Source organism: Zalophus californianus, chromosome 11, assembly GCF_009762305.2.
Source record: "Zalophus californianus isolate mZalCal1 chromosome 11, mZalCal1.pri.v2, whole genome shotgun sequence".
Taxonomy (NCBI): Eukaryota; Metazoa; Chordata; class Mammalia; order Carnivora; family Otariidae; genus Zalophus; species Zalophus californianus.
Window position 1 is genome coordinate 22,001,828 of NC_045605.1, and position 27,987 is coordinate 22,029,814.

General features: G+C 55.4%; 1 protein-coding gene and 1 long non-coding RNA gene across 11 annotated transcripts in view; one reads left to right on the forward strand and one right to left on the reverse strand.

Annotated features, from left to right (window-relative positions):
* On the reverse strand, positions 1 to 2,870 carry LOC113914777. Its single transcript, XR_003517527.1, has 3 exons — positions 2,707 to 2,870; positions 2,330 to 2,498; positions 1 to 801 (listed from the first exon to the last, which is right to left on the reverse strand). It is a non-coding gene; the product is annotated as an uncharacterized LOC113914777 (long non-coding RNA).
* A 236-nt stretch (positions 2,871 to 3,106) lies between these two features.
* The window catches only part of ST3GAL4 (ST3 beta-galactoside alpha-2,3-sialyltransferase 4), a 33,465-nt gene continuing 8,584 nt past the window's right edge, over positions 3,107 to 27,987 (forward strand). For 2 of the 10 annotated variants that reach the window (XM_027580286.2, XM_027580288.2), the window contains exons 1-2: positions 10,883 to 10,901; positions 27,742 to 27,817. In XM_027580286.2, the coding sequence (XP_027436087.1) occupies positions 27,802 to 27,817 (16 nt within the window). In that variant the 5' untranslated portion in view covers positions 10,883 to 10,901; positions 27,742 to 27,801. Of the gene's footprint in view, positions 3,281 to 10,879; positions 10,902 to 11,879; positions 12,158 to 13,394; positions 13,414 to 23,872; positions 23,897 to 27,741; positions 27,818 to 27,987 lie in introns of those variants that run through there. The other 8 variants (XM_035722765.1, XM_027580290.2, XM_027580295.2 and 5 more) reach the window with 7 other exon arrangements.

Genomic DNA, 27,987 nt, shown 5'->3' on the forward strand with positions numbered 1-27,987 from the left:
TGTGTGCTCTTTCTCTCCTTCTCTGTCAAATAAATAAATAAAATCTTTAAAAAAAAAAAAAAAAAGCAAGCCATAAACTGTCTGTGGTTAATTGACTGTGGCCCCAAGCAGAGGCAAGGGCTGCACGCAATGACTTCTTGGGATCTCCTCCAGCCTAAAGATTCCTGGAATGCCTTGGCCTAGCGGCAGGTTTCTAAGACTCCAACAGTGATGTCCCCTGCCTGCTATTGAGAACCCTGGGAACAGCTCAGCTCTAAGGTCCGGCCATATAAATCTGATAAAAATGGGAGCTGAAATACCCTCCCAGAGTTGCTATTTTTAAAAGCGTCTGAAATGCTGGATTGGGTTTGTTTCTTCCTCACACGGCATCTTGCTGTTCCCTCCTCCTGGTGGGCAGGATGCTAACGTGGCACATGTGCGGTGTTCTGGTAGGAGCCAGAAGCCTGTGAGGCACATTTGTCGAGCGGCTCCGGGCCTCCTACCCACACCCACCGCCTGCCAAGGAGGAGCCTCCGGGGCCACGGCTTCCCCGACAAGCACCTGCCCCTTCCCTCTGGCCCTGAGGCCTCTCTGGTTGCCTCACTTCCTCCACCGTGGAGACAGAACCAGAGAGGTCAAGGGAGGCAGAGGAAAAAGGAACAGAAGCAGCACGGCTCCAAACGGGACCAGGACCCGGACGGCGGCTCCTCAGGCTGTCTTGACCTGTCCTTGGTGCAGCTAGCTTCCAGGAAGAACAGTCCCAAGGAGCCAAACCCCTGCTGGCTTCATCACATTGCCTCTTGCTGAGCAACCTGCAGTGTCCTGCAAGGGGGCAAGGAGCTGGGTGGTGCTCAGATGGCTCCAGAACCCCTCGCCCAGGGTTCAAAAGGCCCCAGAATTGCTTCCCTCCTGCCCCACTGATCATATGGCTTCCAGGCAGCTAGCTAAGCAACTGGTTGTGTCATTAAGAAACGGAAAGGGAAAGATCATGAGTAAACACACTGCACGGCCCGAGGGGAGGACTCAGAGTTACAGTTAGCTTCTGGGCGCCCAGTAACCTGGGATAAGCCCTGGGGGGGGGGGCGGGGAGGAGATCTGACTACTTCTTTTGTTTTTTGTTTTTTAAGATTTTATTTATTTATTTTGACAGAGGGAGAGAGAGAGACAGCAAGAGAGGGAACACAAGCGTTGGGGGGAGGGGGCGGAGGGAGAAGCAGGCTTCCAGCAGAGCAGGGAGCCTGATGTGGGGCTTGATCCCAGGACCCTGGGATCATGACCTGAGCCGAAGGCAGATGCTTAACGACTGAGCCACCCAGGCGCCCCGAGATCTGACTACTTCTATAGGTTCAAGAAGGGATGCCACCTGCATAAGATAACTCACATTTACATGCACATTGTACTTTCAGAGCCAAGTTCCAGTCCACTGCCTAATTTAATACCAATAGTAACTTTGACTAAACACAGTTACTTCCATTTTTTTTTTCGAGTAAGAAAACTAAAGCAATGTAGTGACAGAGGTAGATTTGGGAGTCAGATCTCCGGGAGTGAGAGTTGGCCCTTCAGTTCTGTTCTCTGGCAGAGTGACGTTTACGTGGCTCATGGCAAGAACTGCAAACCGCGTTTAGATGTAGTTCATCAAAGGGTCAGCAAAGTTTAGAAGCTGGGTCGATTCTCAGTTCAGCTTGGCCAGACTCACCTTGGTGCTTTGGGCACCTGTTGACTCTCTTTGGGCCAGTTTTCCTGCCTGTGAACCAGGGACGATAGCCCCCTTTTCCCCTTGACTCGCCCAGGGCATGGACTTTAGTCACTGGCTTCTTTCTACCTAGCTAAGCTTAGTTTAGGCCTGGAGTGGAATGCAGTAAGCCTTTGTTGACTGAATGCTTGACAGACCAAGCCAACGGCACCATTCAAACATAACTAAGCTAGACATTGGCGGGATGCAAAAAGAATCTGTTCGAGCAAGGTGTGATTTAGAATGGAAGTCACCTGTGGAAGAACTTGGAGGCTGACTCTGTTCACCCAAGCCTTCTCCACTTTGCTCCTGCAGAGCCTCCCGAGGTATCTGTTCTCAACAAACAAGCCCTCCAGTTTCATCTGAGGTGAACCTGGAGCTGGCACTTCTCTGAACCCCCTTTGCACTTACTGTCGGTTACTAACATCTCACACTTAGTCACTTCCTGTCTTGCCTTATTCTTGAACAGAAGTCCATTATGAGCATTCTCTCTGGGTAAACTTCGTGGAGACAGCGACCAGGTCTCAGACTTTCCTGGGAGCCGCCGGACCCTCCAGCACCAGGCTGTTCCCACTAGGAGCTCCGTAAACACCGCTCACCTATGGAAGAACCACTCACCTATGCAAGAGAGTGCCTCGGGGGCTGGGGTTTTCCTCGGGGGTCATTTCTGGACTACGGTTTCTGGGCCTGCGCGGTTTCCAGGGTTGATTGGGGGATGTCTGAGCCCAAGGAAGTAGGGTCAGGAGACTGATGAGGTTTTCCCTGGAGACAGCGTGCCTGGCGCCTTCTGTAAGGAACAGAAACTGAGAAGCTTTCTCAAGGCCAAAATCGGTGTGCAGAAGAGGGGCGGCAGAGAGAGCAGTCTGGGAGCTGCAGGTGCAGACGAGGGCAGAGGAGAGGCCCAGGTCTAGGTCCAGGTCCAGGGCACCTGGCCGCGGGGCCCTAGGGGTCGGGGTGGGCTCCCGAAACAAGGCCCTCCCCCTTCCGTGCCTCACTTTGCCAAGCGAGCGAAGGACGCGGTTCACCACGTGGGAGAGCCGAGAACCCTTTGTTGGGTCTCATTGTTCCCAGGAGAGTGCGCGGAGGCTGCGCTGGGCACATCCATCCTGGCGCCACTCACAGGCGGCGCCCGCCCGGGCTCTACCCTCACCCCATCCGGCCTCCCCTTCCGCCCCTCCGCGCCCTCCCCGCGCGCCCCGGCTCCCCGGCCCACCCCCCTCCCCAGGCCTCCACGGCTCCCACAGCGTCCCAGGCCGGCGGGCCTCAGCCCCGCCCGCGCGCGGCAGCGCCCCAGCCCTTCCTCCGCCTCCCCGCCCTTCCTCCGCCAGCCCGCCCGCTCCCCGGAGTCGGCTCCCCGGCCGTGTGCGCAAGCGTGTCCGGCCCCTTCCCCGCCCCCCGCCCGGGCCCGGGCCCCCGCCTCCCCGCAGGCGGACTTCCCCGCTCCCAGGCCGGCCCCGCGCCCGGGACAGGGACCCGGCCGAGCGGAGCCGCCGCGCCGCCAGCCCGTGCGCCTAGCGGATCGGAGCTGTGCGCGAAAGTGTCGTGCCCCGCCCCGCTCCACCCGCGAGGGTGAGTACGCGGCGGCCGGTCCCCGTGAGGTCCGGGGGGAGGGCGGGAGCGCCGCGGGGGCCCGGCTGTCTGGTCCTCCCCCCCTCACCCCCCCTTCGCCCCGCGTCGCCGCGGCCGGGGGAGGTGGTCGGCCGGGCACGTGGGCGCAGCGCGGAGCCGGCCGGGGTGGGGCGGCCACGGCCCCGGGATCCCTTTCTCTGGACCAGATTTTCGCGGGAAGCCGGTGCTCTTCTCTCCCTTGGAGTGAGCCACCCGGATGGTCCTCTTCGGAAAGTTTCTAGCCCCGACCCCTGCGCCCCTGCTCAAGAGGCGTCCCCACCTTCAGCATCCTCTGAGCCCTGCTGTCTCGCACAACCGCCCGCATCGAGTCCAGGAGATCGGTGGGCTGGCTTGGCTAGAGGTGACAGGCTTTGCTGGGTCCATCCGTGTGCAGGAGTCCCAAGGTCGCTAAGCAGAGCCCAAAGGTGGGAGTTGCTAGCTGCAGGCAGGCGGTGCCCGGGATGCCAGGTCCCCGTTGTGGGGGCCTTTGGGCCTAGGCCCCTGTGCCTCAGAGTTGCCGGGGTGGTGGACAGTGGGAAGGGATGGGGTTGGGGTGAGGGTGGGGTACAGATGCGACAGGACCCCCGGGCTCCGCTGTGGGCGCTGGCTGCCGCCTGGGGCCCTTGCTGGCAGGCACCTTCTGGCCCGCCCAGAGTTGCCAACATGTCTGCCAGTAACTGCCCCCTCCATTTCCAGTCTTGGGGGTAAGCTCCGTCTGGGCCATCGGAGGCCTGATCCACTGCTGCTGCTTCCCCTGTTCCACAGACCCGGTCCTGAGGGCCTGGCTTAGGGGGCTCCTTCTGGAAGGCTGGGCGTGGGGGTGGTGTAGGCAGTGTTCAGGTGCTCAGCTGTGCTTGTCTGACCTCATGGCCACCCACAGGCTGGCACCCCCACAGGCTCCTCAGGGAAGGGTGTGCTTTCCACCACTGGAGGGAGACCCAGCCAGGAAGCCAAGTTCAGGCTGACTTCTTCTTCGCAGAACCTTGGGAGCGGGGCCTGGTGTGGGCTAGCTTGTCACACGAGGCACAAGCTGATGCTGCTGTCTCCTGAGCGGCCACCTCCGGGCCGTGGCCGTGGTATTTGCCAGGGTGATTTTAAATACGTTGATATGTGTGAAGTGCACTGAAAGGTACCTGCACAAAGGAAGAGGCATGTAAGTGCTGCTAGTGATGTTCCTTCCACACTCCACACTCTTACTTACCCTCCAGAGTTGCCCCCTAATTCCAGAGAGGGTGCCTGGGAGGTGCCAGCTATTCCGGGGGGGGCGAGGCCTAGAAATTACCCTGTGGGTAATCTTTTCTCTTTGCTGGGAGCGGGTGGGCCTGGGCCGAGGTGGCGCTCTGACCTTGTTCTACTCCCGTCTCTACCGAGTACTCTCTGTGCCATCCCTCAGCATCACTGTGCTGGGTGGGAGATCTTCGGCTGTCGGGGGGCCCTGGGTTTCATCAAGGGTTGCAGGAGAGATAGGAGTTGGGGCCAGTCCCCCGTCCTCTCCCCAGCCCAAGTTGAGGGGGTTAGGAGGGGAGCACAGCTGGAAGAATTTAGGAAGGGGAAGTCAGAATCACCTGTCGGGACTGTGGGCTAAGATGGCATCTGTAGCTCCAGCAGGGACCCTCTTTCCTGGGAGCAGAGACCAGGGCCGCGGAAGCCCTCTGCGCCTTCTAGGCTGCCTTCCCTTCTCTCCCTCACCCCCTTCTCTACCCAAAGCAGGGACTCGCTCCCCACTCCTCAGAAACAGATTTGTTTGGCCCTTTACCCTCCCAGCCCTTTAAGGATCCAGTTTTCTGGGTAGAACCAAGAATCTGATCCTTTCTGGAATTGTACCAAATCCTGGGGAAGTCCCCAGCAGGAGCAGAGAAGTTGGACCCCCTTTCTCTGTTCCAGCCTCACCTGTGGCCATTCTGTAGTTACCCCACGCTGGCCTGGCATCTGCCCTACATTGGGGGCCCCCTCGGACCCTATCTGGGCACATTCTCTGGGTCTCACCTCAGAGAGGCTGCCCCGGTGGTGTTATGAATTCCCCCTCTCAGAATGGTTCACATTTTCTGTCTGAGGGAAGGGGTCACTCTACCTTAGAATAATACAGAATGGTTCCAGCCCACAGAGGAGGGAGAGCTCCAGCCTCCTAAAGGGACCCTCCAGATCAGTGTCACAGAACATTCCAGAGGCTGAGGGCCAGGTCTGCAGATGGGGATCAAGGCAGGCACGAAAACCCAGCTGAACTCCCGAGCCCCTGGAGATGGACCCTGGGCTCTGGAGAGCGGGGTGATCAGGTAGTGAGGGGAGGGCCCCCAGAAGTCTTCTAGAACTTGCTCCCTCATGCTGACTCCTTAGCTGCCCTGTGGTGAGACATTTCCCCCCTGCAGCAGCTAGCTGGGCCTTCCCTCATCCCCCCCCCCACCCCGGCTCCCACCCTGGGCCCTCCTTCCTTCTCAGGGTCTGAAACCTTCACCTGAAACCTCTGATTGCCTCCAGAAAAGGATGAGAGTAGTCAGAAAAGGATGGAGGCTGTGGTCCTTTGTTTCCCTCTGTCCTTCGGGGCTCCCTTCCCAGAGGTGCTCAGCACTGCTGTGTGAGTGTTCAGAGGGCCTCTGGGTAGGCTGCCGCCCCCCCCCCCCCCGGCCTCAGAATCACCCCCTGACCTCTACCGTATTCCCAGTGTGTGTGTGTGTGTGTGTGTGTGTGTGTGTGTGTGTGTGTGTGTGTGTGTGTGTGTGTGTGAGAGAGACACTGTGCTGCAGATGGAGGAGTGATTGGATCAAGTGGGGGTGCAGTGTCTGTGATGCCTGGGCCCCAGCCACGTGCCACGGGGCTTCCGATTGGGGTCCCCGAGCCCAGTACGGGGCTGAGCTCTGCCAACGGGTTGCGTGGGGTCGGTTGGTTTCCAGGGTGAGAAGGACCTTCAAGCGTCCAGAACTGCAGGTTTTCTTCTGGTCTTGGCCTCTTGCCTGGGACCAGGAGACATACAGGCAGCTCCTGACACTCTCTCTGCCCACCCCAGCCCTGCAGAGCTGTCCTGTAGAAAGATGCTGGGCTGACTCTAGAATCTGAGGCTCTGGCTTCTGCTCAGCGTGGAGGAGGGGCTGCTGCTAGGCCTGAGGGCAGGTGCAGGCCTGGAGAAGCCCTGTGTCTACCTGGGCCTCGAGTGTGACAAGGCAGGGCTGCAGAAGCCCAGAAGCAGCTGTCCTTGTGTGGTAGGACGGTTCCTTCTTCCTGCATGGACTTTCCCTCTGCAGCCCAGCCCAGTGGGTCAGGGGTTCCCGGATCTGGCTCTCCCGGGTGGGGTGGGGAGGGTGGTGGTGGCTGGAGAGGACAGGGACCCGTTTGCAGAGTGCTGGCCCCGCACATTGTTGTTTCTGCCTTGGATCCAAACCCTCCTGCAGGGTGTGGGTTCCAGGGGCTGTAGCAACGTTCCTTGTGTCCACCATCTGCCCTGTGTCCTCTGCCCGTGCAGCCTCTGTAAACACCTGTCCTTGCAGTAAAAAAGACTTAGCAAATAACACAAGTACTTACCATGTATCTATAAAGCACTTCTTAGAAGTCTGGCCCGATAAGCTTAACAAGAAAAGAAAAAAGGCGTGCCGTGCACTTATTTCTATCCCTTTGCGTAAGCCTCACGCACACCTTTCATTCAGCCCATTTATCAATGAAGAAATGGAGGCTCTGGAAGTTGAAACTTTGGCCAAGGTCACAGCTCCTAAGCAGCTGAGCGGGGACCTGTATCTAGGCCTGTTTTGGAAACCTGCACTTTTCAGTTAAGCTCTCCACTGCTCCCCCAAGCTCATTTTTTGTCCTTTGGTCTCTGAAGAGGCTCAGAGGTGTGAAGGACTTGGCTCAAGGCCACAGTGCATTAGTGGTAAGGCAGACTACAACCTCAGCCTGCCAGCCCAGAGCTCTTTGTGCTGACCCGAACCCCACATCTCGCCCTGCGCGTTGCAGCACCCTTGCCTGAAGTGCAGGCGCTTTGCTTGTCAGCCCTCTGTGGTCAGGCGAGGCAGGGCTCTCCCTCTGTGGTCAGGCAGGGCAGGGCTCTCCTCTCTCCCTCCCCGCCTCTCCTGGCCCCCACCTCTCCTGATTCCCCCCGTAATTGCTTCCATCTGGCCGGCTCCTATTCCTTTGGAAATGCGGCTCCCTGGCTGCCGCCCACAGGGCTGCAAGGCCTCAGCCGCCCACTGTGGTGACACGTGGGGAAGGGGAGGGCCCCTACAGGTCCCAGAGCTCAGGGACCTGGGCCAACGGTGGCTGCTTCCAGGGCCCAGGACCCGGCATCCCCAGATCCCTGCCAGGCAGGAGCACCTTTGCTTCCGGGTCCTCCTTGACACCCATCCTGGCCTGGCTTCTCCAAGAGCAGCTCTCAGTCCTCGGGGTGAGCTTCCCTTCTGCCTTGCCAGCACCCCCCCCGCCGCCCCCTTGCAGGTGGCTCAGGTCTGGGGGAGGGAGGCCTGGTTGGAAGGGACAGCAGGAGAGAAGTGGGGGCCAGCGAGGGCACGCCCTGGGGACCACTGCCGGAGGCTTCTGGGAGGGAAGCGAGCAGGGCAGTCCCGGCGGCAGAGGCTGAGGGACCTGGGAACTCTGGAAAGGTGAGCATGGGGCCTGCTTGTTTCCTTTGGTCCCAGGTCATTGGCCCAGAACAAGCAGAACTAGCGAGGCATCCTTCTGCTTTGTGTTGATATACAATAAAACCTGCACATTCTCACAGTGCATCTGATGCTCTGTTGATTCCCTTGCCCCAGGCTCTGCCGAGGCCGGGTGGGGAGGGATGCCAGCGGGGTCCTCAGTGGGGCCCGCTGGAGATTTCGGGAGCGTGCTTCTGACTGTGGAGGGGGCGCGTTCCCCATCGTCGAAGATGTTTAGGCATAGACCGTTGACCTTGACAGGGACAGTCCAAAGGAGAATGCAAGCACAGGAGGGGCACGGTGGTGGTGTGGAGTGGGTTTGAAAACTTTTAAGGTATTTTCTCCCCCAAGATTTTAGGATTTTAGTGTGAGCTCGAGGAACCTATCTTGTTCACTGCTGTGTTCTTCATGGCTGGAATGATGCATAGCAAATAATAAGTGCTCGGTAAATATTTGTTTGATAAATGAATGGAAGACGTACCTTGGGTTTTCTTCATTTTCACTGTATTTCTGCTTTCCTTCCTCCTTTTCCTGAGGCAAAGGAAGAAAGCTGCCCTTTGGGAAGGTGAGCTGTCTGTCAGAGAAGGGCCTGACCTGGCAGCTTGCTGCCTCGCTTCCCCCTGGGTGTCTCCATGAGCTGGAGAGGCAAGCGGGAGCCCCAGGTAGGAGCCCCAGGTAGGGATGCGCAGGAGGCTGCCCCCTGAGGAGGGCCTGCCCCTCACTCCACCCACCCTGGCTGCAGGCCGCTCGTCCCATTCACCCTCCTGTCTCGCCTCCTCGGCCCAAACTTGAGGTCCCTGCACAGACTGGTCCTCATCTCCCCTCTTGTCCTGACATCGGTCCTCTCCTCCCCTTTGGGGCCAAGAGAGGGGCCCCTGGGGGTGGAGTCCCTCTCTGGTGTCCACTCAGGAGGTGGGGTTCACCCCTGTTCTTGCTTCAACCCAAACAACCGCACTTCGATGCCTTCTTCTCCGTATTGGCCTTCCACGTAAAATTTCATTTGAAAGTAGGACGGAGGGTTTCTGGGCTTTGGAGAGTTTTATTTGAACCTTGCCCACCCGTTTGACCCCATCAAGACTCTTACTTCGCCAGCAGCATGCCGCGTATGTTCTCAGCTCCTCCTCTTTGCCCTTTCTGCACTCCCACCATGGCTTGGGTGCCATTGGTCACCACCTTCCTAAATGGCGAGTGTCCTTCAGCATCCAACCCGAGGCTCTGCTCTCGGAAGTCTGCCGGACTGCCCAGCACGCTGCCACCTCCCCCCCGCGCGCCCCCACTGCCCCTTGGGTCCCACTCTTGCCACAGGCGGGGCTGGGGGTGGGGGGGAGCTGTGCTCTGGGGGGTATGGTGGAGGCGCCCTGCTTGTCTCCTTTCCCGGCTGCCTGGCCTCGGGCCCTCGGGTTCCCTCTCCCAGGAGCCCACGCTTCTGAACGAGAGAGCATTTCCAGTGACATCCCAGTGTGCGGAATCTTCGGCCCAGCTGCTGCCCATCTGCCCAGATCCTGAAGAGTGTCTGATGGCAGGCCTGGCGGCCAGGGGCAGGTGTCCAGGCAGGAGCCACTGGTCAGGGCACCCTGTCTCCTCTCCGTCTGCTCCCAGGTCTGTGACCTCGGGCAGGTGTCAGGTCGTTATGCTCCCTCCGCATGTCTGTGAACTGGGCTCATGGCATCGGCCCCACCTCACAGGTTTGGGAGGCCCAGGGGAGGTAAACATTTGCAGGTTGGGAGCGGCCCCAGATGTCACCGTAGGGCGGGACCAGCGACTGCCTTCCTCCCTGCCGTGTCCTCGTACCTGGCACCGGGATGGCACACGGTACCTGCTCTGTAACGATTTCTTTTTGCAAATGAGGTAGTAAAAATGTAACTGGCTGGTCAAGGGCCCCGAGCGTCTCCTCCCCACAGGCAGGAGTGACCCTGGGTCCCCCTGCCCCCACCTCATTCCTTTCTCTGAGGTCCTGACATCATCCAGGCCCCAAAGACCAGGACGGGCAGGGCCAGCCACACCCCCGGGGAGCACCGCCGATGAGGGCGGATGGAGGACCAGGTGCACTGGGACGCGCTCTGGAAACGTCCACCGCCATCCTGTTTCTCCTGGGCTGGCCCTGTCCTCGGAGGACGCTAGCCCGGGCCTGGCAGGGCAGGGTGTGTTCTTGGAGATGGGGAGCCCGTCCTCCCGGGCTGGGTGGGCCCTGCTCCCCACATCACTGTCCCCCTTCTCTGCTGGTCCGTTCCTTGGGCCTTTTTTCCCTCTTTTTCTCTTTTCTTCTTTTTTTTTAAGATCTTATTTATTTATTCGACAGAGAGAGACACAGCGAGAGCAGGAACACAAGCAGGGGGAGCGGGAGAGGGAGAGGCAGGCTCCCCGCGGACCATGACCTGAGCCGAGGGTAGACGCGTAACGACTGAGCCACCCAGGCGCCCATTTTTTTCTTTATCTGATCGTTTTCTGCCTTCCTTTCTTCCCTCTTCCCCCCTCTCCCTTCGCGTCTGACACCTCTTCTTGCCCGTCTTGTCATCCGGTGTCCCCCACGCCCCCTTTGCCTCAACATCCAAGTGGTCCTGACATGGCGGCCGCATTTCCGGGGCCGGGGAGGCGCCCTGCTAGTGGAGGCTCAGGAGTGCCTGCCATTGTTGGCAGCGCCAGCGTTTTCGAGGGAGATGGTTCTCCCAGCAGCTGGGCTCGGGGAAGGGACAGTGCCGGCGCAAAGCAGACTCAATGTAAACTTAAACTCGGCTCTCTTGGCCTTCACCCACCTGCCTGGACATCCTCCTGGGCAGGAAGGTGGGACCTCGTCCGGGAGCCTGAGGGTCTCCCAAGACGAGCTGGCTGGTGGAGCTTCTCTGGCTTCTGATCTCTGCCCTCCACCTTCCTCTCTCCAGAGCTCTGGCTCTTTTCCGGGAGGGACCTGCTGGGATGGAGGAGGCTGGTCAGAGCAGGGAGGAGATTTCTGTTCAGGCACCTTTCAGGTGAGCGCATACGGTGTGTGGTGCTTGGGCCGGGGTGTGTGTGTGTGCGCACTGTAAGTGTGTGGATGAGTGTGTACGTGGGTTGTGCAGGAGAGAGAGAGCCTGGGCATGCATCCGTGTGTGGACAGGAACACAGGTGGGCTTGTGTGAGTCTGTGTCCCCCCTTCTAGGCCTGCTTCTAGCCCAGAGCTCTCCTCTCTGTGGTCTTTGTGACCCTGGCTTTGCACAGGGCTCTGTTCTGTCTTGAGGGCCAGCTGGTCCCCTGCTGTGGTCCCACGCAAGAATGACTGGTCTCTGGCCACCCATTTAGCCGCCTGGGGGCCCTCGGGCCAGCGTTTGCCCCCCACCTCCCAAAACTTTTGGAGGCGTGTGGGGGCTTCCTGCCCAGCGTCTCCACTCTGCCAAGGCAGACGGAATGGGGAACAGCTGCGTTGGCCGATTCCGGCTCCGTATGGATTTGGTTTGACAACAAAGCCCCGTCTGTGTTGTTCTCAGGCCCCTTACATAACCCGAGGGTGGGGAGTTGGGGGAGGCAGGCAGGAGGAGGTGGAGATGGGGACAGGGAGACACCAGGACGAGATGGCCGGAAAGGGGACAGGGAGGGGAGGGAAGGAATGAGAGACGGACCGCTGGGAAGGAGAGAGAGGAGGAAACGGGTGTGTCCTGACGCCACAATTCTGTTTGCCGCCTCCTGGAGCGGGAGGGAGCTGGGTCTCTGGGTCTTCTGACTTCTGCCCACTTGATGCCTCCTCTTCCTCTCCCTGAGCCCCATCCACCAGGCCCTGGACCAGCTGAGGAGGGGCTGGGGATGTGTCGGAGAGGAAGGGTTTGGGGCTGGGCCGGAGGGGCCATCCCCAGCCCCACCCTGTAGCTGAGCACTTTCCATAAAGAAGGGAGTCATTCTCTTCCTTTGCTCTTGGGCTTCCATTCACTACTCCAGGCCCAAGGCCAGGCTCCAGAGCCCCTCTTGCCACCCTCTTTGTGAGTGGCAGCCATTCCCTGTAGGTACCCTGTCGGGCTGCTCCAGGCCCCACCTGGCTCCCTCACCTAGCCTGCCCCACCCCCCCGGACCTCCCCCCAGCTCCAGCCCTCTGCCCGCCCCGTGGGAGGCCCTGTGGCCCTGTCGCTGCCCTGCCCCCTCTCTCAGGAATCAGACCTTCTCTTCCCACCATCACTATCCCGGCAGCTGTCCAAACAGAGTGAGAAGAAAATGTTCTCTTGCCGGAACAGCTGGACTGACAGGCCGGGAAGGCCAGGTGAGCCGGCCAGGCTTGGGGGTGGGAGGTACCTTGTTCCAGGGCCCTGATCCTGCCCGCTCCTGGGCAGGAGAAAACAGATGCTTGGAAGAGGGCAGGAGGACCCGTGGGGACTTCAGGTGGGGCCTAGTCCCCCGTGGCTGTGTGATCTCCTGGGTTTTCTCAGGGTCTGCGTCTTCCCTGGGCCTCAGTTTCCCCGAGTCCTTTTCTGGCACCAGGCTTCCTTGAGAAAAGCCTCTGGATTCCATTTGGCCCTAAAGGCAGTGCTTGTCTCCAGGTTGCCGTGGATTAACAGGGCTGTATTCTTCAAGCCTGAAAACAAGGAAGACTCCTAAAAGGCCTGGGAGAGGATCTGTTGGCAAGGCCCCAGATGTTGGGCGCTCTGGCACTTGGCTTGACCCCTGGGCACCGCCCTCAGTTAGATTTAGGGTGTCTGCCCAGAAGGTATCCTATAAGACCTGAGCCGTAGCAGCTCGGTGGAGAGGTGGTGTGGGCGAAGACCGAACCTGCTGAACGAGCCCTAGACTCTGGAATCCTCAGTCCCCAGGCCCTGAGCACCTTGTGCCTTGCCCTCCCACCACCACCCCCAGGTCTGGGATGATCCTGAAATTGCTAATGCCTCAGGGCTGGAGATGAGAAGGGCCTGAGTACGGCAGGGGGGTGGCAAGGGGAGGGCCTAGGAGTTTCCCAATTTGTGTGTGTGGGGGTGGGTGGGCCGGGAGGACAGTCCCTCTCCGAGGGATCAGGGTTAGGTGCCCGAGCAAAGAGGCCAGGCCAGGAGGATAGTGAGTGAGGGTGCTGGGTGGGCGTGCCCTCCACTGGGGCAGCTGCCTCTAGCCCATGAGTGACCAAGGTCCCAGGCTTCCCCGGGACACTCCCCAGCCCCTCTGGGGACATCCTTAGGAGGCTTTGAATCTTCCTCCCAGTTGCTTCCCTGCAGCACCCCCTCCCTGGGTCTCACCTCCCCAAGTACCTCTGAGCATGGGAGCTGGGCATGGCCCGGCCAAGGGCCAGGAGTCCAGGGTTTCTCTTTACCCAACTTTAAGAGGTGAAGGGATCCCCGGAGGGCTGGCTTAGCCACTCCCCGCTCCTCTGGAAGCTCCTGCTCCCTGGCTGATAGCTCCAGGGACCTGCAGCCTGACAAACAAACGGGCTGGAGCGGGAGCTGAAGTTGAAGCCGTCTGGGCAGGGCCCTCAGCCACAGGATGGGGGAAGAGAGCGCCCTGGCCGAGGGGGCCCAGCAGACCTCAGAAGCTGTATGTCGGGGGGATGGGATGGGAAGGAGAAGGAATGAGGGGTGTGTGCATGTGTGGATAGGGGTCACTACATTCCTGTGCATTTCCAGTGTTGGGTTTGGGTGTGCCTGTGTTTGAGCAGAGAGCCGTGTTCTTTTGTAGAGATGCGTTTGTAGGTTTTTGACATGGGAGGGTCCCAGCGGACTAGAGCTCGGGGGCCGGGGGGGGGCTTGAGAAGGGGTTCAGAGTGTCTTCCTGGTGCCTCCTGGCTCTGGGTTGTGGGTGGGGCTGTGGGCACTCAGACTGACTGGCTGCACATTTACCCTGCGGGGGAGCTCCGGGGGCAGAGGTCACCTCTGATAACATCAGCCAGCCCTCCAGCCAGCGTTCCTACCTGCTGTGCTCCAGGCTCTGCCCCAAGGGACCATTGCTTCCCCCCCCCCCCCCCCCCGCAGGGTCAGCACCTAGAATGCTAGCCAGCCCTCCCCTTACCTCATCGCCAACCTTTTTCTTGGAGGAGAGTTGGTTCATTGAAGGTCTTACTGATGTGAACCAATCTTAAAAGGGCCTGTCTTACTGGCTTCGCCCTTCCCAGCTGACAGCCTACTGCACGAAACAGGAGTCTTGATTTTCCGTCTTCTTGGTTGCATTTCTCTTTCAGAGCCCCCACGCCAGGTGCTATACCACCACACCTCAGCATATACACGCAGCACCTCCCTCCGTCCCTGAACTGCACCCTCACCTCCTCTGACTCTCTCGGGCTCCTACTGGGAATTCAAGAGTGGGTTCTCCCCTGCGGACACCCCAAAACCTCCCTGTTCCCAAACCGCCATTGTGGGGCAGCGTGTATCGCCAGGGGAGGGAGGTCTCCCTGCTGTTCCAGATGCTCCAGAACAGCCATGCTGAGAGCCGCCATTCTTGGGCCAGAGCTGGAATTGTATTCACCTCCCTCGAGGTCCTAGGACTGAGCATGGCCCTGCACTGTCCCTGCTTGGGGACTTGAGGAGCACCTGCCCTAGAGAGGGGACAACCAGCAGAAGGAACATCCCTCTGGAAATAAGTGAGGAGGAAATAACTGTTTCTGAAGCTGCTTCGGAGAGGGGGTGTTGGCCAGTGGAGGGACATAAGCTCCACCAGCTCAAGGACATAATGTACCCAGAGAGACACAGAAGGGCGCTTCTCCGGTGAGGCCTGCTCCCTCCCTCCCACCCTATGCTCCTCATACCCGAGCAATGCACCTAGAGTCTGGCCAGTTCACGGGGCCTGAGTTTAGTGTGGGGCAGAGTCTGGGTGGCGTGTCTCTCCCCGTCTCCCTGGGCAGCCACGTGTGTCCTGTGTTGTGTGTGCGATGAGCCCAGCAGCCAGGAGGTGGAGGGAGCATGGTTTTGTTTACAGTAGCAGGTGGGAGCTGCGGTTGTGGACCCTTCCCTTTGCTGGGATGGGGAAACCTTGGGTGGAGAGGAGCTGCCATGCACTTTGGTCCCTGCAGCTTCTGTTTGCCGAGTGCTCGGTGTCGGCCTGGCCTGTACTACGGCTCCAGGCTTTCAATCTCAGGATGGCTTTCGAGGCTCACACACCTCCCAGAACTTGCCCTCGTGACCTGTATTTCACAGAGGAGGAATCTGAGGCCCCAAGAGATATAGGACCTTGTCCAGGGATGCCCGGCCTGTGACTGCAGAAGCTGGGTCGGACGTTGGATTTGTGTCCAGACCCCTTTCCTCTGCCTCCAGGATGCCAAAGGTGCTTGGGGGTCTGGGGAGGGGTGGCTGGGGTTTTGGCTCAGGCTGGCCCTCTTGGGGAAAAATAAGGAGGATGCGAGGTTTCCTGGGTAATACGGCATCTTCAAGCCTGGAGCTCTCCTGGGACCACACCAGCTTTGTTGGTTGATAGCAGCTTGTCGCGTGGTCCCGTAACCCTGAAGCTGGTAGTGATTCAGGGGACTCAAAGGTGGTGATAGCCACTTCTTCAGAAACCACGCCTTCTCGGTGATAAGGGTTTGCTTGTGAGCACAGCCACATGTGTTTAGCAAAAGGTATGGCACTTCGTGGCTCTGCAGGCTCCCAAGCCGAAGCTCTACCAAGCCCATGGCGCCTCGGGTGCTCAGGTCTTCACAAAATGAGGGTCTGGGATGCTTTAACTTGATGAAACGTTCTGTCCATACTTGTTCTGCTCATTTGCTCATTCATTTAGACATCTGTTCGTTTCGGTATTTGTCAGTGACCTACCATGCAACAGGTATTAAATTTGGTGCGGAGATGCTGTGGACCATATGAAGTCCTGCTTTCTCGGGGCGCATGGGTTCATGAGTACATGAGATGGTGTGGTGTCATTGCTACAAAGGAAATAAGATGGGGTAAGGAGGCGAGTGTGGGAGTAGAGAGGAGATTCCTGGTTGGGTAGTCTGGGACCCTGTGTAGGGGGCAGCATGGAAGGGAGAGTGGCCAGGACAAGGGAAGCCAGGGAGGGAGATCTGGGTTTGTGATTCCAGATCCCCCACCATTTACACTTCAGTCAACCCCTGCCCAGACAAGGACTCAGATGTCACACTGTTGGCACTGACCCCCCCCCCACCTTCAGTCCCGCCTCCATTCTCAAATGGGGGTTGGGGAGTGGAGGGGGCATGCAAGCTAAAATCTTTACCTTTGGGGAGGGGAGGGCGTGTTTAGGAAGCATGGGGGAGGCCCAGCGGTCATCCAGGACTTTCTCAGTTCAGTGGATAGTCATTTGTGCATCGCGTAAGGTTCGGTGTTTATTTCTTTGCTTTTGGTCACGGAACAGACGGACTAAAACATACTGTTTCTTAAATGATGTTTTAATCCACCCCGCGTTCCAGATAGCTGCAGCTTTTGGATTCCACTTAGCACACAAGGAGTATGGCTAATAGTTACCGTTCACGGAGCATTTCCCATGTGTCTTTTCTTCATTATCTTGTTAACTGGCACAGTGAAACTCGTGATAGGGGCTCTTTACCTCCATTCTACAGATTGGGAGATGGAGGCTTAGGGGTGCTAAGTGGCAGAGGCGGGGTTCAGGTCCAGTGACCAGTCCCCCAGGCACAGCTCTTGGCCGGAGGATACAGTTCCTTCTGACCTGCTTGCCAGCCCAGACGTGGCCCTCGGCGTGGGCCCAGGGCAGGTGTGTGTGCGAGGGATAGCTGAGAGGCCGGTTCTGTATGGGCACTGGGGCAAGTTGCCAGGGTCAGGACGAGGTTGGGTGTGCGCAGAGTGGAGATTGGATCAGCGCGTCAGGTGACAATGTCACCTTGAACTGTGTCTCCACACTCAGAACGCTGACCGCCCGGGAGGAGGGGGGCGGATGCAGGGAAGAGTGTAGTCTCAGTTCTGCCGCACTTGAGACCCTGGGACAGTGCTCACTGTGGCGGTCCCTCAGAATGACCGGGGCCCTCCGCAGGCATACCAGATGCCCCGAGTTAGCCTCCCTGAGATGGAGTCCAGGAAGCGAGTGCAGCTTCGAGTCTCTAGGAGAGCTTCCTGTCCGATCTCAGGCATGGCTTGGTCCAGCACAATCCGATAGGAATGCAGCGGGAACCCCAAATGCAAGCCACATCTGTAATTTCAAATCTTACAGAATGTTAAGTTAGGGGCGCCTGGCTGGCTCAGTTGGAAGAGCATGCCACCCTTGATCTCGAGGTCGTGAGTTTGAGCCCCACGTTGGGTGCTGAAATTACTTAAAAGAAATAAAATTTTATGGGGTGCCTGGGTGGCTCAGTCGGTTAAGCATCTGCCTTGGGCTCAGGTCATGATCTCAGGGTCCTGGGATCCTGACCAAGCCCCACGTTGGGCTCCCTCCTCAATGGGGAGCCTGCTTCTCCCTCTCCCTCTGCTGCTCCCCCTGCTTGTGCTCTCTATCAAATTAATAAATAAAATCCTTAAAATAAATAAATAAATAAATTTTTTAAAATGTTGTTACCCACATTTTTAAAAAGTACAAATAAGGAGGTGAAATACATTTTAATATTTTAACCCAGTATAGCCAAAATATTACTGCAGTGTGTGATCAATATGAATAATTCTTAAGGTGACAGTTCACTTTTTTTTTTAACTAAGTGTTTGAAATCCAGTGTATGCTTCCCACTTGGGACGGACCTCGTTGTGGACCAGCCACGCGGCAAGGACTCCACAGCCACAGTTGGCTGGGGGCCACCGTGTGGGACAGGGCAGGGCTGGTGCTGTCCGCTGTTTTCAGAAGAGGCATCTGGAGGCCAGAGGAGGGAGGGGACTGGCGATATTGGTGGTGACCTGAGTTCAAGCTCCAGCCCTGGTAGTGCCTTTAGCTTTGGCTCCCTGGGGCCAAATTCGGTGGCTCCTGGGTGGGAGGTCCGGGGAGGGAAGCCTGCCCCAAAGCGCCTGCCTGGGACCCTGCGGCAGGTCCGCGGCCCTACCAGATTTTTCCTTTTCTTATCCTAGCTCTGAGTCCATACTGGTTGGTTCTCTACCCGGTCACACAGCTTCAGCTTTCTCACCCGAAGAATGGAATTCAAAGCCTCTGCCCAACACCCCACCCCACCCCACCCCACCCCACCCTCCCGGAACCAACACCAGAAGTAGGATTTTCAAGTGGTTTCCTCTAGTGTCTTGTGACTGGCAGCTGATAAAGTGGATGGTACAGTGTTTCTATCCAGGAGACTGCAGTGCTGGGCTGGTCGGGGTGTCTGATGGTGGGGCAGCCTGTGACCCCAAGGATGGGGAACAGAGAACCTTCTGTGCTTCTGTGGGAAGCCTCTCAGGCCCCTTTCCCTCCAAGCCTGGACGGCCAGACAGACCGCCCCATCTGCCCACTCATGGGCCTTGAGGCGGTTGGCCGATTACTCAGCCTTCTGCTGTCTCATGTGAGCTGGGGCCAAGGCAGGCCTCCCTCCCCACTGGGCATGCTGTGGCCACACTGTGTTGTTCCGTGATGGGGAGAAGGCAAAGTCTGCAGGCTGTGTCCAGCCAGGGGTTGGACCGGAGTATCAGACTCACTGTTACTGCCTCTTCCTCTCTTCCTCCAACGACGTCCCTGATGAATAGACCCATTTATTAATTCAGTAAATTTGTATGGAGAACCCACTGTGTGCCAGTCGCTATTCTAGACATTGGTGGTGTGGCAGCGAACAAAACAACAAAAAAATCTTTACGAGCCGGGGAGGGGGATCCAAAATGTTGGGTGTGCACGGAATTTTTGATGGCAGTTTACAAAGGTGAATAAAGAAATGAATGAAGAAATATCAAGCCCCAGTCTCTCTGAGTACACAGGAGCCCATGGAGGGTTTTTGAGAACATCAGCTGAGAAGTGATGTAGGTGACTGATCTGTTCTGGAGAATTGCCATTAGCTGGCCATCTCCACCCAAGAATGAGTGATTAAAGTAGGTTATAGCCCTCCATGACCCCAGTGGTCTGTGTCATCATCTTGCCTTACCTAGCGATTATATTAGCTGCGTTAACTTCACAGTGCAGCTCGAGTGCTCCCTGGAATATTAGCAGCAGACTCTGAGCTGGGAGGAACCGCTGGGGCCAGCTGGCACTGCTGAGATTCACCCATCTTGACAGGAGGAGACATGACCCTAGATTCCTAAGGGGAAATGTGCATAAGCCGGTGTCATACAGTCCTTCTCTTCGGTTGGACAGGGTAGCCACCCAAGTTCAGGTTCCAGGAGGCCTGGCTTACCAGCTGAAGGATTTGAGTCCCGTGCCAGGGGTGTGATGTGATAAGTGAGCGCAGCCTTAGCCAGCATTCCTGGAAGTCTGGTGTCCAGATGGAAAGCAGTACTAATCCTGTAGCTACAGTTGCATGCATTTGAAGCATGCTGGAGAGCGTCTAGAGGAGCCCGGGGCTACGGCAGCGGATAGAGACTGTGTTCCATGAGGAAGCTGCCCGAGAAGGAGCATGGGAGGCTGTTTGTAGCTGTTGTAAATATTCGAAGGACTTGGATCTGATAGAGGGCTGACTTCCTTTACTTGCTCCTAAGGGCCGCAGGTGGACATTCGAGGGATCGTGGAGTGTAGGGAGCCATTCCTTCACAGGAGGGCTGTTGAGGCAGTAGGGGCTTAGGGGTCAGGCATGTGGGCTCTGGAGCTAAGCAGCCTGAGTCCCGGTCCTTGTCCTCACTAGCTCGACGTCCCTAGGAAGTTGCTGACCCTTCTTATACACTGGGTCCCTGTCTCTACAACGGAGGTTGTGATCGTGTTTAACTCACAGGGTTGAGATCATACTTGGACAGCCCTTAAAAGTGTCTAGCAGAGTAGTTCTCAGCATTTGGTAATGTCTGGAGACAGTTTGGTTGTCACAACCGGGAACTGGGGTTCCTACTGGCATCTAGTGGGTAGAGGTCAAAGATACTGCTCAACAGTCCATGGTGCACGGAGAGCGCCCCACAGCAGTGACTTATCTGGTCCCCAAAGCAATAGCAATGGGGTGGGGATCCTCCTGGTATCCCACATGGTAAGTGCACTGTACATTTTAGTGATTAATAAGGGGTGTAATACATGTTTAATCTCATCTTATTACTTGTGTGTCAGATGTTTACAAAACATCTGCTACCTTTTGAACTCTATAATAGAGTCTGAAAATATAAAGAATTCTCCCAGACCACAGAGGTCATAGTCTCATGGGCCAGATACAAAACATATATTAATATAACATAAAATTATATTATGTGATAAAGCATCTTGTGCAATCCATGTACTCTGATAGACTCTTGGTATAAATAAGCCTGCAGTTTTAAAGGTCATAAGATAGTGGGCAAGACATGAAAAGCAGTAATTATATAATATGAAATTATATTACCTGTTAAGTGCCAGAAGCAGGTTATAAACAATATTTTGTGGGAAGAAAAACATCAGTTGCTTAGAAATGTCGGTAAAGACTTCACAGAGGAAGAGCCCTTTGAGCTGATGCTGGAGTGAGGTTGTCTTTGTGCAGGGGAGGGGCTCAGGGTATCCTGCTGCAGAAGTGGGAAGAGGGGAGGGGAAAGGCAGCTCCTCTGGCCTGCTTGGGAATAGGGTAGGAGGTGCGCCTTCAGCATCTATGGCCCAAGGGTGAAGGGTCCTGATTGCCACTAAGGAGCTTTGGCTTTTTCATTTAAAGAATGGGGAGAAATTGAGGCAGGAGGGTGGTTTGATCCAAATTATTTCGTGGAAGCATACCATGTTGGCAGTTCCAAAGACGGGTTGAATGGGGAGAGACTTGTGACAAAGATGAATTAGGAAGCAGGTGAATTGGAATGGGATCTAGACTCATTGTGTCTCAAGAGGAGGAGATAGAGGACTGTATTCTAAAGTGTTTCCGAGGGGCACTTGGGTGGCTCGGTAGGTTAAGCATCTGCCTTCGGCTCAGGTCATGATCCCAAGGTCCTGGGATCGAGCCCCTTGTCAGGCTCCCTGCTCAGCAGAGAGCCTGCTTCTCTTCTGCTGTTCACCCTGCTTGTGCTCTCTCCCTCTCTCTCCCTCTATCAAATTAATAAATAAAATCATTAAAAAAAATAAAGGGTTTCAGAGGCTCTAGACCATGTGGCCTTCATGCTGTATCTGGGTTTTATTTTATTTTATTTATTTTATTTGTAATCGTTAATACCCAACATGGGGCTCGAACTCACAACCCTGAGATTGAATTTCATGCTCCTCCTACTGAGCCAGCCAGGCACCCCTCAGCTGGGTTTTGTAAAGCCTTACCTCCCCAGTGCCTCCCACAATGCCAAGCATTCAGTAGGAGCTCAGTGAGCACTGGTTGGAATGAGGAAATGGGGTAGAAACAGTTGTGTTTAGTAACGGTTTAGTAGGGGTGGTGTGAGGAGGGGCAGATGTTGGAAGACTGAGTTTATGATCCTGTGGGGACCGGGGTGGAGGGGTGGAGTGGGAGAAACATGTCTAGTTTGGGGTGTGTTAAGTTTGAAGAGTTAATGATCATCCAGGTAGGATGTGCTGCAGGCAACCAGAAATACTAGGATGGGGTCTGGGGAGGAACTGAAGGGTCTGAATCATCAGGGTAGGAGCCATGGGCAGACCTCTGAAAATGAATGAACTTGTCCTATAAAAACAGGCAGGAGGTTGATGAACACGGATGCAAAAATTCTCACCAAAATACTAGCCGATAGGATCCAACAGTACATTCAAAGGATTATTCACCACGAGCAAGTGGGATTTATCCCTGGGCTGCCAGGTTGGTTCAACATCTGCAAATCAATGTGATACAATACATTAATAAAAGAAAGAACAAGAACCATATGATCCTCTCAATAGATGCAGAAAAAGCATTTGACAAAGTACAGCATCCTTTCTTGATCAAAACTCTTCGGAGTATAGGGATAGAGGGTACATACCTCAATATCATAAAAGCCATCTATGAGAAACCCACAGTGAATATCATTCTCAATGGGGAAAAACGGAGAGCTTTCCCCCTAAGGTCAGGAACACGGCAGCGATGTCCACCATCACCACTGCTATTCAACATAGTATTAGAAGTCCTAGCCACTGCAATCAGACAACAAAAAGAAATAAAAGACAAAGAAGAAGTCAAACTTTCACTGTTTGCAGGTGATATGAATACTGTATGTGGAAAACCCAAAAGACTCCACCCCAAAACTGCTGGAACTCATACAGGAATTCAGTAAAGTGTCAGGATATAAAATCAATGCACAGAAAGTAGTGGCATTCCTATACACCATCAGCAAGACAGAAGAAAGAGAAATTAAGAAGGAGTTGATCCCATTTATAATTGCACCCAAAACCATAAGATACCTAGGAATAAATCTAACCAAAGAGGCAAAGAATCTGTACTCAGAAAACTATAAAATAAATCATGAAAGAAATTGAGGAAGACACAAAGAAATGGAAAAACGTTCCACGCTCATGGATTGGAAGAACAAATATCGTGAAGATGTCAGTGCTACCTAGAGCAATCTACACATTCAATGCAATCCCCATCAAAATACCATCCACTTTTTTCACAGAAATGGAACAAATCATCCTAAAATTTGTATGGAACCAGAAAAGACCCCGAATAGCCAGAGGAATGTTGAAAAAGAAAAGCAAAGCTGGCGGCATCACAATTCCGGACTTCCAGCTCTATTACAAAGCTGTCATCATCAAGACAGTATGGGACTGGCACAAAAACAGACACATCGATTAATGGAACAGAATAGAGAGCCCAGAAATGGACCCTCAACTCTATGGTCAACTCATCTTTGACAAAGCAGGAAAGAATGTCCAATGGAAAAAAGACAGTCTCTTCAACAAATCCGAATCAAAACCTCAATGAGATATCACCTCACACCAGTCAGAATGGCTAAAATTAACAAGTCAGGGAAAGACAGATGTTGGCGGGGATGCGGAGAAAGGGGAACCCTCCTACACTGTTGGTGGGAGTGCAAGCTGGTGCAGCCACTCTGGAAAACAGTATGAAGGTTCCTCAAAAAGTTGAAAATAGAGCTATCATATGTTCCAGCAATTGCCCTACTGGGTATTTACCCCAAAGATACAAATGTAGGGATCCAAAGGGGTATGTGCACCCCGATGTTTATAGCAGCAATGTCCACATTAGCCAAACTGTGGAAAGAGCCTAGATGTCCTTCGACAGATGAATGGATAAAGAAGGTGTGGTGTATATATATATATATATATATGTATGTATATATGCTGGAATATTATGCAGCCATCAAAAAGAATGAAATCTTGCCATTTGCAACGACGTGGATGGAACTGGAGGGTATTATGCTGAGTGAAATAAGTCAATCTGAAAAAGACATGTATCATATGACCTCACTGATATGAGGAATCCTTAATCTCAGGAAACAAACTGAGGGTTGCTGGAGTGGTGGGGGGTGGGAGGGATGGGGTGGCTGGGTGATGGACATTGGGGAGGGTATGTGCTATGGTGAGCGCTGTGAAGTGTGTAAGACTGTTGAATCACAGACCTGTACCTCTGAAACAAATAATATGTTATATGTTTAAAAAAAAAAAAGAAGAAGATAGCAGGAGGGGAAGAATGAAGGGGGGAAATCGGAGGGGGAGACAAACCATGAGAGACTATGGACTCTGAGAAACAAACTGAGGGTTCTAGCGGGGAGGGGCGTGGGAGGATGGGTCAGCCTGGTGATGGGTATTAAAGAGGGCATGTGTTCAATGGGGCACTGGGGGTTATATGCAAACAATGAATCATGGAACACTACCTCAAAAACTAATGACGTATGGTGATTAACATAACATAAAAAAAAAAACAAAACACACAAAACCGGGCAGGAGGGCAAAGTTTCAAGCACAGATGCCTGGAGAAGGCCAGCCTTTAAAGGGAGTGACAGAACAGTCACCAAGGTAGGAGGGAAACCGGGAGAGTCCTGACCCAGAAGCCAAGAAGGAGGCATCGGCGGATGGTATCAAAGACAGGAGGCCACTCATGGGTTCAGGAAGAGGAGCTATTTCTGTGTGAAAATCGGGGTGGGAGCCCGGGGTGGTGTCCAGTGAAGGCATGAGTGGATGTGGCACAGATGCAGAGGTCTGGCCAGTGGAGGTAAGGGTGGACGTGTGGCGGTGACTGGAGGACGTAGAGGCAGAGAGGGCCTTTGTTTTGTCTGAGGAGGAGGGAGATTGAAGTCTGTTTATTTGAGAAGACTGAAGCGGAGAGAGTGGGAAGAGACAGGGCGGAAGGGGATGCCTGATTGAACGGTACTGGGGAGGGGAGCCGGGCGTCGGTGTCCAGGTGGAGGGATTAGGAGGGAACGGGAGGGGTGTCTGAGTCTAGTCAGGGCGGGCAGGCAGCTCTAGATTTTTCCCTACAGAACCGAAGGGACGGTGACATCGATTATATGACTTACTCAAGGTCTCTGAACCAATAAGAACGGAGCCTCTGCTTCCGCCCGCATTGGTCTTCCCAGGCCCCTGCTCAGGGACACTCAGCCTTATCCCTCTGATGGGCCCCAGGGCTCTGAGGGACCTGGCATCATGCTGTGCCCTTGGGTGGATATGCGTTCTGTTCCTCTCGCTCTAGCAGGTAGCTGCTGGGTGCTTGCTGTGTGTGAGCCTGTGAGTCTTGTACAGCATGAGGCGTGGTGGTTGCTTACGGGGATGGGGGGGCATAATTCTTCCCCCCATGCCCCGCGTGTGGCCCTTCAGTGAGGTCTGGGGCAGTGTCACAGCCTCGGGTCAGCGAGGGACACTGTGCTATTTGGCAGAGCACCTGAGAGCACGCGGACTCCCTACCCCGGGATCAGCGTGGCCTAGTGTGTTGGGTGAGCTGGTCTCCCTGGCGGTTGGTGGCAGGCCGGCGCTGCTGCGGGTGAGACATGAGTGGAGCGGAGCTCTGCTCTCCTGCCTGGGTACTCCCCTGTGACTTTGCCCATGGCCTTTTGCACCCGGGGGCCTGGTCAATAATGTGGGGCAGCCAGCAGCTGGGGGAAGGCTGGGGGTCGCCCCAAGTCTCGGGCTCCCCGAATGTCCGCGGCTGCTGAGCTCTGGCCTTGGCTTGGCCCAACAAGGGGAGAGGCTGGGCTGGTGAAACCCCTGATTGGGGGTCTTGGAGCAAGCTCTAAGCCTAGGCGGTCTGCTTCGCACACACACCAGCACCGCTTGGGAACAAAGATATACCCGGGCAGGCTTTCTGGGGAATAGGTCAAAGAGCGCTAGTTGACTTGTTGCTCGGGATCTGGCTGAGTCAGCTCTGTTCACTCCCACTGTCAAAGGTGTCCTCCACCCAGGTGGGGCCTGGGGGGGCGGCCGAGTCTGTGTCTTTCAGTTACTGTGGAGCTCCCTCTATGTGGTGTTGTCCATCCTGGCTTCCTGGAAGGGAGGTGGGGTGTTTTTGTTTTGTTTTGTTTTTCACTTACGAAAGCCTGGACCCCTGCCTTTAACCAATTAAATAAGAATCTTGGAGAATGGGACCTAGGCCTCTGTATGTTTTTAAACTCCTCAGGGGCTGGCCTTGTGCCAGTCGGGTCACCAGTGTTGTGACCTCCCAATACACAGGGAGCTGATGCGAAATGGAGTGAATCCTGGTCATGAAGACTGACAGAGTGGAGGGGAAGAGAGGGTGTGGTTCATAAAGTCAGGAGATGTTAGGGCTGGAAGGGTCCTGGTGTGGAGCTTTGCAGCACAGAGTGTGGTCCCTGCCGAGTGGCGGGGCACCACCTGGGAGTTGGGTAGAATTCGTACCCAGCCTCGCCCACTGAGTCAGAAGGCACACATCAAGGTTTGAGCAGCCTGCTTTGGCCATCATGCGGACATCCTACCCTCCTCAACCTCCTCAGTGGTTCTTAACCCTGATGGCGTGTTAGAATCACCTGAGGTATTTGAGCAAATTCCGGTGCTGGGCCAGACACATCAAGTCAGAATTCCTAGGTGTGGGACCTAGACGCTCTAATTATTTCTTATTTTAAAAATTTTTTAGCACCCCAGGCGATTCTCCTTTTCAGTCAAGGTCAAAAACATCCACCTGAACCAGTGTTTCTCAGACTTGAATGTGCATATGATTCATCAGGTGATCTTATTCAAATGCAGATCCTGATTTTGTCAGTATAGAGGGACCTGAGATCATGCATCTCTTTTTTTTTTTTTAAGATTTATTTATCCATTTGAGAAAGAGAGAGCACGAGCCGGGGGGGGGGGCGGCTCTAGAGGATAGAGGGAGAGACTCTCCAAGCAGACTCCCCACTGAGTGCAGAGTCCGACGCGGGGCTCCATCTCATGACCCTGAAGTCATGACCTGAGCAGAAGTCAAGAGTCTGACGCTCAACCGACTGAGCCACCCACGAGCCCCGAGATTATGCATTTCTAATAAGGTCCCTAGTGATGCCCATGGTGCTGATCTGATAAATATATTTTGAGCTGCAAGCATCTATTGGGCTAACTTCCCAGTTTTACAACCTGGTAAGGGATGAATTGGCAGTGGCTGTAGGTAGGTATGGAAGAAGACATACCACTTTCGGAGGAGTGACCAGGGAAGTTACTAAAACCGTGGCTTTCGTTGGTGTCTTCTAACTACAAATCCAGAACTTTTCTTTACTGGATAGGGTCATCCTCCATCCCTACTGGGGTTTGGGGATGGGTGCTCCTGACTCTCCTGAGGATGTCTGGCTTGGTCCCTACCCCTCATCCCACCCCCTCCCAAGACTCTCATTCTTTGGTGTTTATGGACTCAGAGTGGAGCCTGGGGGCAGAACATTGACTCCGTCATAGGACAAAGTTCAGGATAATTGAGTTATGATTTCTAACAAAAACCAGCTCTCATCCTGATGCTGTCTCCTGCCCTGAAGAAATAATGTGAGGTTTTCCAGGTCTCCCTGAGAGAGCGCAAACACTAGAGCTTCCCTCCCTTTCCAGGAGAATCATAAGAATCATAAGATCATAAAAATCACCTGTTTGTGAAAATGCCTGTCCCAGGTTCCGCCCCGTCTGATTTAGCGATCCCTGGGAGGAGCCCTCGAATCTGTGTTTTCAGGAAGCAGCCCAGGGTAACTCTTCTTATTCAGGTGACTGAGGAACAGTGCGTGGATGACAAAAATGGTGCCTGGCGTCCCACACCTCTTGGTGTTGTGTGCAAGCTGCCTAAATTCCTTCCCCCGTGACTGCAGCGTGGCCCTGGCTGAGTTTGTATGTGCGGACCTCTGCTTATGTGCATTTAGAAGCTGACCCCTTCCAGAGCCCTGTCCTTGCCATGCCAGCTTCGCCCTTACCCGAGAGGGTCTCCCATCTCCTCTGACCAACTGGACCCTCCCTCCTCCCTGCGCTCCCATTCAAACACTTGCCTTCGTGGAGCTTCCCCCAGTGCTGGGATGATGAGGGCTTGGACACTGTTTGCATTTGGCCAGAGTCTAGAAGGACTGGAGGACCATCCCACAGCCCACCCTCCCCCCAGTGCCTGGCCTGAGTGGATGCGTTTGGCTGGAGTAGTGGGAGACTGAGAATGGAGAGGTGGGTGGGAGCCAGAACTAAGGGACTGCTTTGGATGGCAGAGAATAGATAAACCTCAGCTGCACAAACTACAAATCACACCCTGTACTGTTCACTTCCATGTAAAAGGTGGGTTGAGGTTCCCATCTGCCTCCTGGAGCTGGCCCTTCCCGGGTCAGACTGAGGAAGGGGACAGAGAAACCGCACCAGGGAAGCTGGCTGGAGTAGGCCAGTCTGGTGTGGGACCTCATGTTTGAGGAGTGGGCCTTGGGGTCCCTTGCCCTCCCCCACCCCAGACCCCTGATGCTGTCTTTGAGGGATTAGGAGGATGTCCGCTCTCTGCATGGCCACCCTGGAAGCAGCTCTGTGCCTTCTGGAGCAGGGAAGGCAGGCTGTGGGTGTGTCCTGCTCTAGTCTCTAGGTAGAAGGTTTCCAGAACTGACCACACACCTGTGACTCCTAACCTCCTAGGTGGCCCGAGGCAGCCGGGATGACAGCTCTCCCCAGGAACCCTGCTACCCGCTGAGAAACATGATCAGCAAGTCCCGTGAGTGTTGTCCCAGGGCTGCCCCACCCTGAAGGATGGGCCCCCAGAGGCAGCCTTCAGCATCATCCTGCGACCCCCTGGGGGTTCTGGAGGCACATGCAGATAGCCAAGGGGCCCTCTCTCCATCTTGAAGGACAGTAGAAACACAGGCCCAACCCCGGTGCTAGAAA